The sequence below is a fragment of the Hipposideros armiger genome, unplaced genomic scaffold (genome assembly GCF_001890085.2).
Source record: "Hipposideros armiger isolate ML-2016 unplaced genomic scaffold, ASM189008v1 scaffold_282, whole genome shotgun sequence".
Taxonomy (NCBI): Eukaryota; Metazoa; Chordata; class Mammalia; order Chiroptera; family Hipposideridae; genus Hipposideros; species Hipposideros armiger.
This window is the reverse complement of record NW_017731632.1, coordinates 1,670,446-1,683,024: the sequence shown is the minus strand read 5'-3', so window position 1 is coordinate 1,683,024 and position 12,579 is coordinate 1,670,446. Positions and strand designations below refer to the sequence as shown.

General features: G+C 52.7%; 1 protein-coding gene across 5 annotated transcripts in view; it reads left to right on the top strand.

Moving 5' to 3' along the window:
• The first annotated feature begins 319 nt into the window (after positions 1–319).
• MAEA (macrophage erythroblast attacher, E3 ubiquitin ligase) overlaps positions 320–12,579 on the top strand; it is a 31,342-nt gene continuing 19,082 nt past the window's right edge. Inside the window, exons 1-2 of one of the 5 annotated variants that reach the window (XM_019658037.1) lie at positions 347–433; positions 1,667–1,884. Coding sequence is in view for 3 of the 5 variants with exons in the window: in XM_019658040.1 (XP_019513585.1) it covers positions 365–433 (69 nt within the window). In the remaining 2 variants the exon portion in view is untranslated. Of the gene's footprint in view, positions 434–1,666; positions 1,885–1,999; positions 2,195–12,579 lie in introns of those variants that run through there. The other 4 variants (XM_019658040.1, XM_019658035.1, XM_019658036.1 and 1 more) reach the window with 4 other exon arrangements.

The following is a 12,579-nucleotide window of genomic DNA, read 5'->3' as shown; positions in this document are numbered from 1 at the left end:
TCTGCAGCTGACCGAGTCCGTCCCCTATCCACCCCGGGAACACTGGGAGGCGCGCGTGCCGAAGCAACACGGCTGGACAAGGCGTAGCAACCACAGGTTCCAGGAAGTCCTGCCGGACCCTGAGTTCAAGAAGGGAACCGCCCTGCTGGTCTTCCTGCTGATTGGCTGAACTAGAGGCAGGCAGGTGCTGATTGGTTGGGCTGGACGCCTTTCGGCGCGCACGCCGCCAGGCCGGTAGATAGACACGATTGGGGCAGACGCATCGCCCCGCCCCATCTAGCCGCCCCGCCCCACCCACTACGTCACTACCCGGCGTGCCTCGCGGCCTTTCCCCTCCGCCCGCTAATGTTTTGGCGGATCCAAGATGGCGGTGCAGGAGTCGGCTGCTCAGCTGTCCATGACCCTGAAGGTGCAGGAGTACCCGACCCTCAAGGTGGGCCTGCGGGCGGGGCGACGGCGCCTGCGGGTGCCAGCGAGCCGCGGGGGGAGGGGCGTGGCCTGGGCGCCGAGTGGGGTCTGGGGGCCGGGCTACTGGGGTCTGGGGGGTCTGGAGGGTCTGCGGGGTGTGCAAGGTCGGGCTTCTCGGGGGCGGCGGGGTCTGCGGGTGTGGGGGGTCCACGGGGCGGGAGCTTCTGGGCCCGGGGTTTGGGGGTCGGTGGGCCGAGCTCCCGGGGTCTGGGGGCCTGCGGGTATGGGGTCTTCGAGGCCGGGTCTGCGAGGTCTGGGGGGTCGGGCTCCCCGGGGGCTGCGGCCTGCGGGGGCTGCGGCCTGCGGGTCTGCCGGGCCGGCTCCCCGGGCCAGCCCGGCGGGTGTGGCATCTGGCCGTTGCTGCCCCTGGCTGGCCTGGGAGGGCTTCGTGGCAGGGCGGGGAGCGCGTCTGCCTGGCGCCCGGCTTCGCCCTCCGGAGCCGCATTGTGGCCCCTTCGCCTTAAAGAGCGTGAAGTGCACCAGTGCCAGTCCTGGCGGTAGGCAGGCCGGTGACTTGGGGCGGAGGTTGAGGCCGGGGTTTCCGGGGTATGGGGTCGCGGGCACCCAGCCACAGTGCCCGACGTGACTGGTGGTTGGTTGGTGTCCAGCTGCTCCCCCGAAGCTTACTTTCAGCAGGTGCTGATGTGTTGCCTCCCAGTCACTGATTAGGGAAATTCTGAGGAGAGCCCTAACGATCTAATGGGAACCCATTTTGCTGGTCACCAAACCTGAAATACAGCCCTTGCCACTTGGTTGCCGGTTGGGTGACCTTGGATGATCACTTAGCCAAGTCAGATTCCATTAGGATGAAGTTGGCGTTCCCAGTAGAAGGGCCCGTGCTTGCTCCTACATAGTTAGCAGGGGATTTGATGGTGATTGACTAGAATGAAGCACCTGGGAATAAATGCCTTAAAAGGTCAAGGTCGTGACCTTCTCAGGACAGCTGTGGCTGAGCCTTAGTGATTCTGGATTCTTTTCTTGGGTGGCCGGGTACTATTTCTCTCCTCCCGTATGGCCCCAGTGTCTGTGTCCCCCTCAGTGGTGACCCGTGGTGGTGGGTGCAGTGTGGCTGGGTTGCCGTGAGCTCTGAACCAGCCTGCTGGCCTTTGAATCCCTCCCCCCTCACTTCACCACTTCCTGGGAGCCCTTGGGCAGGGTCCTTAAATGCTCTGACATCATTTGCTCCTGTCAAATGTAGGCAATGCAGCGAAGTCACCTGAGTGTGAAATGGGGGACTACATGTTAGAAGATATGCGACGGAAGTCAGACGGTGGCTGTGGGCGTGACCCGGGAAAGCCGAAGCCAGGTGTCTGCTCTTCCTTAACCTGTGGTTGAGCAGCTCTCTCCCTCGCCACATCATTTGATGAAGGAAGGGACCTGGTGTACCAGGCGCCTGTTTGCGGGACCCCTAAAAATGTAGGTGGTCGGTGTTTCCATCCTCATCCATGTTCAGCCTGCGCCCAGAGAGGCCCGCAAGCACACATCACTGGGACTGAGGCTCGCCCCTTTCTCTGCCCCCTCCCCCCAGCAGAGGAGGCCTGAGTGAGGGAGAGCTGGTAACTGCTGGCCTTTTGTCTCAGTCCACCGTCAGGCTTGTCGCTTGAACTGACAGACAAGGTCCAAAGATCAGAGCTGTGGTGGATCGCCATTTTGGTCCTGGCTGGCAACTGGGAAACATCAGACAGGAAGGGATTTCTCCTTCGAATCCGGCTGTTGTTTGATAATCGTGAGTGAAGTCTGAGTGCCAGAGCTGTTATAGCCTTTGATTACAATAGTCATGCAGATACTCACACAGTAGAGAAATATTATAATGTCATTTCAAGTGAGCCTGCCGGATTTAAAAAGCTTTCTTTCTTTTCTAGAATGATTGTAAAAGCAGAATTTTTGCAATCAGAGAAGCTCCCTCCACCATTTGCCCTCCCAGATTGTTTAGGTCCCATATAATGATTCCTCTGTTCTGTTGACATGTGTCACTGCTGAGCTAACATTTTTCCCCGGAAGTTTTCAGGATAATTCCTAGTGGATAATGAGATTTCACTGGGAAACCAGGGTCCTTGGATTAGAAGCGTTTGCTGATGCAGAAATTAGCAAAACACGGGAGGGCTGATGGCACAGGAGCTGTGCTGTAGGGTCTGGAGTAGGGTGGGGTGTGGGCTGAGGTGCTGGGGTCCTGGAAGGTGCCTCCTGTGCTTCGAGCCCAAGGGCACATTGTCCTGTGGCGGGGGGCCTGGCCCATGTCCCCTGCTCTCCTGACAAGTCCCTCAGGCTGGGAGTCTTCACTGCTGGGACGGTTGGAAGCTGGGGTGGGCTCCTCAGCCTCAGGGCTAGTGGGGACCCTGGGTACCTGGCAACACTGCTGCCCTGGGCCCCTCCTCGCTTGCACCTGATGTGCGGCGGGTGGCCTGGCGCAGGCTTCTGCAGGCGTGTGGTCCTTTGTCCTGGGGGACATTCTGGCACGGATGCCCAGCAGCACCCAGCCTCTACTCCACAGGTGCCAGAAGCGTGCCCCCAAAATGCATCCAGACATGGCCAGATATCCCCTGGGGCAAAATCACCCCCATGAGGACCGCCGGACGGGATCTGGCCTTACAGAGCTGCTGCTTAGGTTCTCCTCACAGGGCGGTTCTTAGGAGCCCTCTCGTGTTCTGGCCCTGGCTCTTCCTCGAGTCTCACCTGGGCCCACCTCTGTCCCTGCCTAGAGCCTCTGCGCCTCAGCCAGAGGGTCCCCAGCCTCCCAGCTACCATCTTCTCACAGGTGACAGGCTGGGGGGCGGGGGCGCTGCTTGTCACTGGGTCTGTAGATGAAGCCTCCTGGGTCTTTGAATTCTCTACGGGAATGTTTGCATTTTCTGCTTTTAATTTGGTTACAGTCTTGTTGACCAAGCACTGCCCTGTGGTTTCAAAGCCTGGGTTTGTGCTCGTCCTAGAAAGTGTGGGTGACAGTTATGTGCTTAAAGTTGTAACTTTCAGGGCAGTTTTCTACACTTGGCCTTGGCCGGATTGGGGTTTGTGAGTTCTCAAGTCTGAGAAACACTGGTAAACATTAAGCTTGGACCTACAGACAGCGGGCTCTGGGTTTCGGTCCTGGTATGCTGCGTCCTAGAGGGGGCTGTAGGCTAGGTCTGCTTTTTACTCTAGGTTTTTGTACAGAGTCAGCCAGTTCCTCCCTCTGCAGGTGGTAGGGTTATGTTGGAGACCCTGGTGCTGTCTCTGGCCCACGGGCACCCGTTCCCCAGTCTCCAGTCTTCAGGCCTCGAAGCACTGTCTGCTCCTGCGACCTACAGGGCTGGATGCAGTGGCTTCAGTGGGTGACCCTGTTAGTTGTATTTTGGGGAGAAGCACTGTGGACGGTGTGCAAGTCTAGGCACACCCATCGGGGCGATGTGCCTGAGGACTTCCCAAAGCCACACAGAGGTCATGACAGCAGGGCCTCTGAGTGCCGGGCCAGCCACATCTGCAGGTCAGGCACAGGAGCAGGCCAGGAAGACAGCTGCCCCAGGGAAAAGCGGTGGCCGGCCGTGCAGCACGGCTGGCCGGCATTCCCTGTGGGGTTCTGGGTGGGGTGGGTGTTCTGCCGACCTGGACGTGACAGCACCGTGTCTGCTATGGGCAGCCGCTAGCTATTTTCAGGTGTTCTGTGTTGTAGTCTTTATACTGGGGGACCGTTATTTTGAAAACTTAAATCATCTACTGTTTTAATAACTACAAACTAATAGTTAATAACTAAATACTCCTAAATAGTTTAATGCCTGAACTGTTCAGCCAGATGTGCCTCAGTAGAGAAAAACACCCCACTCTGCTGATGGCCGCGAACCCCTGTGCTCCCAGCTGGCACTTCTGTGCCCGCCTCTCTCAGCCTTCCCTCCCAGCACACAGCCACCCAGGGCCTTGCGCCCTCATCCCTTTTCCCATCACAACCCTACGACCCTCAGCCTCTGCCCTGCACCCTTGTGGTGTGGATGAGCTGCCCTGCCCACAGTCAGCGTGTGCTTGGAGCTCAGCCCCTTTGCCTGCGGCTCCAGCGCTTGGTGCTCTCCTGCCTCAGTTTCCCCCTTTCACTGGGTCAGTGTGCAGATGACTCTGATTGCCCCATCCTAAACCAAACCCTCTCTGGCCCCGTGTCCTCCTCCCTTTTCTCTTCCGGGTCTCTCTAAGTCAGATTTTTGCTCCTAATGCTGCACCAAAAACGTGTTTGTCAAGGCTACTGTCAACTTGATGTTGCTGAAGTGGCCAGGCCCCCGGCGACCGCCTCCTTCATGTGGCCTCCGGGGCACCATTCTGGTGGTCCTCCCTCCTCACTGCTCTTCCTCCTCGGCGTCCTCTGGTCTGGGGGTCTTGCAGCCTCTGGCTCACCCGCTGGCTCTGGAGATGTCTCTGCTTATGCCCGCATACCCCTGCCTCCAGCCAGGCCCCTCCCCAAATCCCCCCCGTTAGCTAGCCACCTTTGGGTGCCTGCGGCGCATGGAAGCGAGCCCATACAAACCGAGCAGTGCCTGGCCTTGGCCTGCCCGCCCCAGACCTTCTCCTCAGCACCCAGCCAGCCCACCTCAGGTGAGAGTGCGGCCTCCTGCCACTCGCTAGGGTTTGTCCAAATTCCAGGGGTGTTCTTGACTCCTGTGTTTCCCAGATCTTTCTGCGATCGCCTCTTGGTCTACAATGGCTGCTAGGGCTCCTGACATCACATCCACAGGCAGTAGGAAGGAGGGAGGGGGAGGGGGAAGGTGCCGGCTCCCTTCATGGTGCTTCCCGGGAGTGCTAGCCAGCATTTACGCTGAAGCTCAGAGGCCAGAGCTTGGGGTTGGCCATTTCTAGCTTCAAAGGGGCCTTTAAAAACAGCCCAGTTGTGGGCCTGTTGCTGCCTGGCCCTGAACGAATTGTTGGGGTGCGGGGCTCCTGCCTGCACCCTTTGTCTGTCGCTTTGTTTTACTCATCACTTTAACTACTGTCTGAGAGAACAGCCTCTGTCCGCATTTTCCGGGCACCCCCACAGGGTGCTCTCCTCACAGAGAGGGACCGTGTTTGGTGGTGACTGTTCCCCGCACCTGTCTCCCCAGATGGCCGCCGGCTGAGTCTCTCATCTGCTTGGAAGTTCTGTAAACGTTAGCCTCTCACCTTGTCCCGGTGCTGTGTCCCGCATGCCCGTCGAGGCACAGCCCTCGGCGTGGCAGCCCTTTGCGTGACCCTTCACCCCCGCCTCTAGCCTGCATGCCCTTGCAGTCGTAGGGGCGGAAAACGTTTCCCTTCTAGGTTTTTGGCTGGCCTGATAGTTAATATAAGACAGGTTAACTGGAGAAAAAAACAATTTAATTTTGTACAAACAGGAACCCATAAAAATAGGCTCAAGTGACCAAAGCAGGCAGCTTTTATACCTTTTAGGCAAACAGTAAACTTATGAAGAATTGGCAAGACAAAGAAGTTTGGGCTTGGGGGAGTAAATTAGTGACAAAGTAACAAAGTTTGTTTATAGGGACTTCTCTGCCTGGATTCCCGTCTCTGGTGAGAACACATCTCTGCCTCCCAGTGCAGCACAGGCACCTTTCACACGGGAGACTGCTCTCCTGGTTGTGCTCCCTGCACCACGGTTTCTTAAGTGACTTTAGTTCAAAATACTCGGTATGCCAGAGTGGCCCGTTTTAGGGCAGCCCTTCTGCTCCCCTCACAGTGCTGCCCCAGCTCCCGCCCTCTCTTCTGTCGAGAACTGGTTGGCAGAATTCCAGCCTTCCCATGCTCACGGGCTCACTCTTGTTACTGGGAGGGGTCGTCTGCACCCTGCCTCTCGGTTCACTTGTGGGGCTCCCCTGTCCATGATTTAAAGATGGACACAGGCCCTTCCCTTCTAGTTGACAACAAATGGCACCCCTTCTCGGAGCTGGCCGCCTCTGGTCCCCTGAGTGGCTCCTCCTCTGGGTCTGCCCTGTTGCTCCCTGGCAGTGCTCTGGCCAGGGCCTCCAGGCGCCCCTGCTGAGCCCCTGACAGTGTCTCGGAGCTTGTCGCCGCCTCTCGCACTTGCTGCTTGCCCCTCCTCAAACGCGGTCCTGTCTGGCTCCCAGGGTGCCCCCCTCACCAGGTTCCTCCCAAGCTCACAGCCACTGCTCGTCTTCTCTCTGACCCCTCCTCACTATGGCCTTTCTCTGTCTAGGTGGCCTTGTGTGGGCTCATGTGCTGTGAAGACCCCCATACATACTGATGCCCTCCCCAACCACAGACCCCGGATCCAGGAGTGTGTCCGACACCCTCACGTGGATCCCAGTAAGGGACTTAGCACTTCTGGGCTTCCCCCTCCTCCCCAAGCCCACTCCCACTCCCACCTGCCCTCGCCTGAGTATGCGCAGCCCTTGCATCCCAGTTAGCTCAGGCTAAAACTCTGGAGTCAGCCTTAACCCTCTGTTCTCACAGCTCACATCCCCCCATCCGGACAGCCTCCTCACTCTAGCTTCAGAATAAAGACGGACTCGGACTGTATCTAACCTGCTCCCTGCTGCCACCATAACCAAAACCACCGTCCCCCTCTCGGGACTGATGAAGAAGCCTCCTAACTAGTGTCCAGCCCCTGCCCTGCCCAGCACAGCCCCCAGATCCCTAGGTGGTGCCATCCTTCTGTCCCCTGCCCTGCCCAGCACAGCCACCAGGTCTCCAGGTGGTGCCATCCTTCTGTCCCCTGCCCTGCCCAGCCACCAGGTCCCCAGGTGTTGCCATCCTTCTGTCCCCTGCCCTGCCTGTACCCACCAGCTCACTAGACGATGACCACCTGTTCTGGTAGCTTCTGGTAGCTTCTTGGCATAAAGACCAGAGTTGTTAGAGTGGCCCCCAGGCCCTTCATGACTTGGCCTCCTGCACCCCCCTCTCGCTTCCCTCCCCCACCGCCACTGCCCTTGGGCACCTGGCCACAGCGGCTTCCCTGCTGCTACAAGACTTGCCAGCATGGTGGGGCCTCAGGAGCCTTTGCCCTTGTTTGTTGGGCCAGAATCTTTCCCGCAAGATACCCATGTGGCTGATTTCCTCGCCTGCTCTGGTCTTCGCTGAGGTATCACCTCAGTGCTCTCACCTCATTTAACCTGGAAGCCCCACCATCCCCTCGTCTGCTTTGTCTTTCTCCTTAGCTACTACTTCCACCTGATATATTGTATTTTGCCTCTTTGTCGTTAACCACTGGGATTATAAGCTCTGGAGGGCAGAGAAGAAATAATTCTTCAATTAACAAATGAACTATTAAATATTCTGTCCAAAGCAGTAAGCGCTGAAGAAGTAGTATATGTAGCTATTAGAATGGATGGGACATAATATGATTATGTACCTAGGAAACACAAGCCAACTAACTAGGAAATGATTACAATTAATAAGAAAGGTCAATATGGTAACTGGACAAATGATAAATGCACAAAAATCAGTCGCTTTTGTGTATACCAGCAACAACCAGCTAAAGCACTTCATGGCAAAATACCCATTCACAATAACGTAACAAAATAAAAATAAAACAGCAGGGTTAGCCCTACGAGGCAGCGGGTAGACACTGGGGGAGACACGTGGTTCTTAGTAAAGACCTGAAGGAAGGCTGGCATCGGCAGAGACTGTCGTGTTTCTGTTTGAAAATACCAATGATAACTGTGACGATACCAGAAGATGCTTTCTTATTCATAACAAGGGAGGCAGCAATGCTATCAGGAGGTGCTTCTCATCGATACCAAGGGACACAGCGGGGAGGGTTGGATCCCACTCAACACGAGACGGGTGTGAAACTGCTACAGTAACAACCTTGTTGCCGAAGTGTTGGCTCCATTTATGTGATTGACTGAAAAAGTGAAAAAGTGAGTTGTGATGTGTCTGAATTGACACTGGTGCCCGCTTGGGGTTCTTGTGTTGGCTCAGGGAGCCGCCTCGAACGCGTGGAGACTGGTCCCAGCTTCCTACCACGTCAGCACAGTGCAAGGTGCCATGCTGCACTGTGTGCATGCCTGCTGACCCAGTATCTTCAGATTGTCTGGTTTTATGTGTACTACCCTTTCTCAGATGGACCCGTGGCATTTCTGCAGGTAACTGGCACATGGCAGATGAGATGATCGTGTGAGCCCCGAGGAGAGCATGGCAGTGTGGACGCCTTCTTCCCACCTTGAGCTTCCTTAGCTACTTTGTGAAGTCAGGCTCTGTCATCACGTACCCCCAGAATTTGACCAGAATTGTATCATTTTTTAAGAAGCCTGTTTAAAATGGGGGATTTGAACCACCCCTGTCCTTGGTGAGCCTCCCGAGGGGTGTATGCTGTGGTTGGGGAGGTTGACTCAGGATAGCATGATGCCACCATGCTTGTGAGGCTGTCCCATGCCACACACCACAACACGAGACAGAGCTTGTCAGGACGTAGAGGATGCATACTGCCATTCAGGGCTCAAGCCAACACTTCAGAAGATGTTAGTGGCTTTGTGATAAATATTTAGAAACCTTTTTTGAGGTTTCTTTTTTCTTTTTTTTTTTTTTAATTGGGGAATTGGGGGAAGGGGAACAGACAAGTTGCTGTCCTTTTGTTCTTCAGTCTAGTTGTGGAGGATGTTGCTTCACTGGCCCAAGTTGGCACCATCATTGCGCTCTTCCCGGGTGAGGCAGATCAGTCGCCGGCTTCTGGATGGCCGCTCACGCTGGCTGCTGGCTATACACGGTAGCTTATGGCAGCCCACTGCTGCAGGGACTGCAGCCCACGCCATCGCCAGCGGCCCACAGCAGCCCAGCTCCAGGTCAAGTTGTTGTTCAGCATCTTAGCTGTAGAGGGCAGTGTCACTGGCCCTCATATGTGGGATCCGAACCGGGGCCCTCTGGCATCCCAAGCCAGTTCTTAACCAACACGCTACTTAGCCGGCCCTCTTCTGAGGTTTCTTAATTGTAAAAGATAAAAAGGCTCATGCTTTGGGGGAAATACTTCCTTCCTGTGCTGGTAAAAATGGCTGAAAACATTGTGATGACAAATGAAAATGCATTTCTTTGTCAGCAAATACTGTAAGAAAACCCACAGCAAACATTGGAGAAGGGCTGGAGATACAAACACCAAAGCAGACGACACCATGTGGGAGCGCTGCTGGGGCGCTGGGTGGAAGTACAGATGTTCCGTACAAGTCTCCATCTGTGGTGCTGGCCAGGTTCTGTTTCAGTTATGAAAACAGGAAGGATTACTTTTTGTGAGTCACTGAAGGGGAAAGACGTGCTGGAGGAAGTATAATATCAGCTAGCTAAATGGAGAAATCCTGTGTCTTAAAAGCTTTAATGCTGGGACATGCCGAGTGCCACATTGGTTAGGAGTTGGCTTGGGACACTAGCTCTGAGCAGCAAGGCCCCGGTTTGAATCCCACATGAGGGCGAGTAACTCTGCACCCTCTACAGCTAAGATGGTGAACAGCAGCTTGACATGGAGCTGGGCTGCTTTGAGTCGCCGGCGATGGCGTAGGCTGCATGGGGCTGGCCGGCTGCGGGCGTGAGCTTTCGTGAGCTGCCGTCCAATGGCCGGCGAGCAACTGCCTCACCCGGGAAGAGTGCAATGATCACAATACCAACATGGGCCAGTGAAGCGACATCCTCCACAACTAGACTGAAGAACAAAAGGACAGCAACTTGTCTGTTCCCCTTCCCCGATTCCCCAATGCTGTTCCCCTCCCCCAAATCCCCAATAAAATCTTTTTAAAAAAAAGCTGTAATGCCACAAATATCAAGGAAAATTTGAGTAGTTTTGATCCATACAAATTTTAATCTATGGTATACCCAGAATTTTAAAGCAAATATTGGGTTGTCGGAAGTCATGACGCATGTTTGCGACGGATGACACTAGTTCATTTTTGGAAGTACTGGAGTCATTCGCATCTATGTTATTGCTATGTCATTTGACAGCTGACAGTTCTAGCTTCATTCTAAAAAAAATTGAACAATTTGGTTGAGTTTTGGAGATTTTACAACAAGTTGCAGATGGAAGACCAAATTGTGCATTTTTGCTATATTTTGCTGTTTTACTTCCATAAAGGGAAGAACACGCGTCAGCTTGCGAAAAGTTGCATAAAGTTGACGGTAACAATGCTCTACAAGAACATCAGTGGTTCACGAAATTCTGGGCTGGTGATTTTGATCTCAACAACGCTTCTCGGTCAGGGAGGCCCACCGAAGTTGATGACGACAAAATTAAGGCATTGATGGAGTCAAACCCACGTTACACAACATGAGAGATTGCAGAAACATTGAACATCCATCATTCAAGCATTCATGACCACCTGAAGAAGCTGGGATATGTAAGCAAGCTCGATATTTGGGTTCCGCATGAACTCAAAGAAGTTCATTTGACGGCACGTTTAAACATCTGCAATATGGTTATTAAACGTGATGAAAACGATCCCTTTTTGAAGTGACTGATAACTGGTGATGAGAAGTGGATTGTTTACAACAATGTGGTGCAGAAATGGTCTTGGTCCTGACGTGTTGATTCACCTCAAACGACATCGAAAGCAGACATTCATCAGAGGAAGGATATGCTTTCATTGTGCTGGGATTTTAAAGGTGTCATGTTTTTTGAGCTCCTACCAAGGAACCAAACAATCAATTTGAATGTGTACTGTCGGCAGTTGGACAGTTTGAACGAATCCCTCATCCAGAAACTCCCAGAGCTTGTTAAATGTAAAGGAGTTGTGTTCCATCATGACAACGCGAGACCACACACAAGTTTGGTCACCTGTCAAAAATTATTGGAGCTTGGATGGGATGAGTTGCCACACTCACCATACTCACCTGACCTTTTGCCATCAGACTTCCACTTGTTTCACTCTCTTCAAAGCTCCTTGCGTGGTATAACATTCAATTCAGATGAGGCTGTAAATCATCACCTTGTTCAGTTTTTCGCAAATAAAGACAAGTCCTTCTATGAACGAGGAATTATGAAGCTCACTGAAAGATGGCAAAAGGTTATCGAACAAAATGGGTAATATATCATTGATTGATCTGTGTTCTTTATGTAAATAAACGACCTTTGAGAAACAGAGACAAAATACATCTTGACTTTTCCGACAACCCAATAGTAAACTTTTAAAACTCCACCAAATCTGAACCATGAAGAGCTGATTCAAATCGATGAGAAAGATCCAAGACCTCTTCTCCTTGTGGAGTTTGGACAATGGGCACAAATAGAAAATGTGTAGAAGGAAAAATGTCTTGAGTTGAATCTTATAAAGTTGCTGTTTTGTACATTAAAAAATGATGACTGAATAGGTGTATAACATTTAAAGATATTTGAAAAAATTTGCGTAAAGAAAAGCCCAGGACCAGATAGATAGATGGCTTCACTGGTGAATTCTGTTAAATGTTTGAAGAAGAATTTACATTGATACTTCTCTTCCAAACTCTTCCAAAAAATAGAAGAGGAAGGAACATTTCCCAACTTGTTTTATGAGGTCAGTGTCACCCTGATGCCAAAGCCAGTCAAAGATATCACAGGAAAACTACACACCAGTATTCCATATGAATGAGTGTAGGTGCTAAAATCCTCAGTAAAATGCTAGAAAACAATTCGACAACATAGGAAAAGGGGTAAGTACTGTGACTAAGTGGGATGCACCACAGGCATGCAAGGTTGGTTCAACGTGCAAAAACCAGTGTAACGCCATATTAGTATAAAGGACAAAAACTGCTTGGTCCTCAGTAGACACAGAAAAACAGCACGGGACAAAATTCAACACCCTCTCATGATAAAAATACTCAACACACCAGGAATAGCAGAGAACTTACTTCCTCAACCTAGTAAAGGGAAACCCACAGTTAACACATGCTTAGTGGTGACAGACTGAAAACTTGCCCCCTAAGATCAGCAAAAAGACAAGGGTGTCTACTCTCACCGCTGCTGTTCAACATTGTCTTGGAGGTTCTAATCAGGGCAGTCAGGCAAGAAAAAATAAGAGACTTTCAGATGGAAAAGGAAGAAGTAGAGCTATTTGCAGATGAAATCTTTTTTTTTTTTTTTTTACGATTTTTATTGGGGAATTGGGGGGATGGGAACAGCGCTGGGGAATTGGGGAAGGGGAACAGACAAGTTGCTATCCTTTTGTTCTTCAGTCTAGTTGTGGAGGACGTTGCTTCACTGGCCCAAGTTGGCAC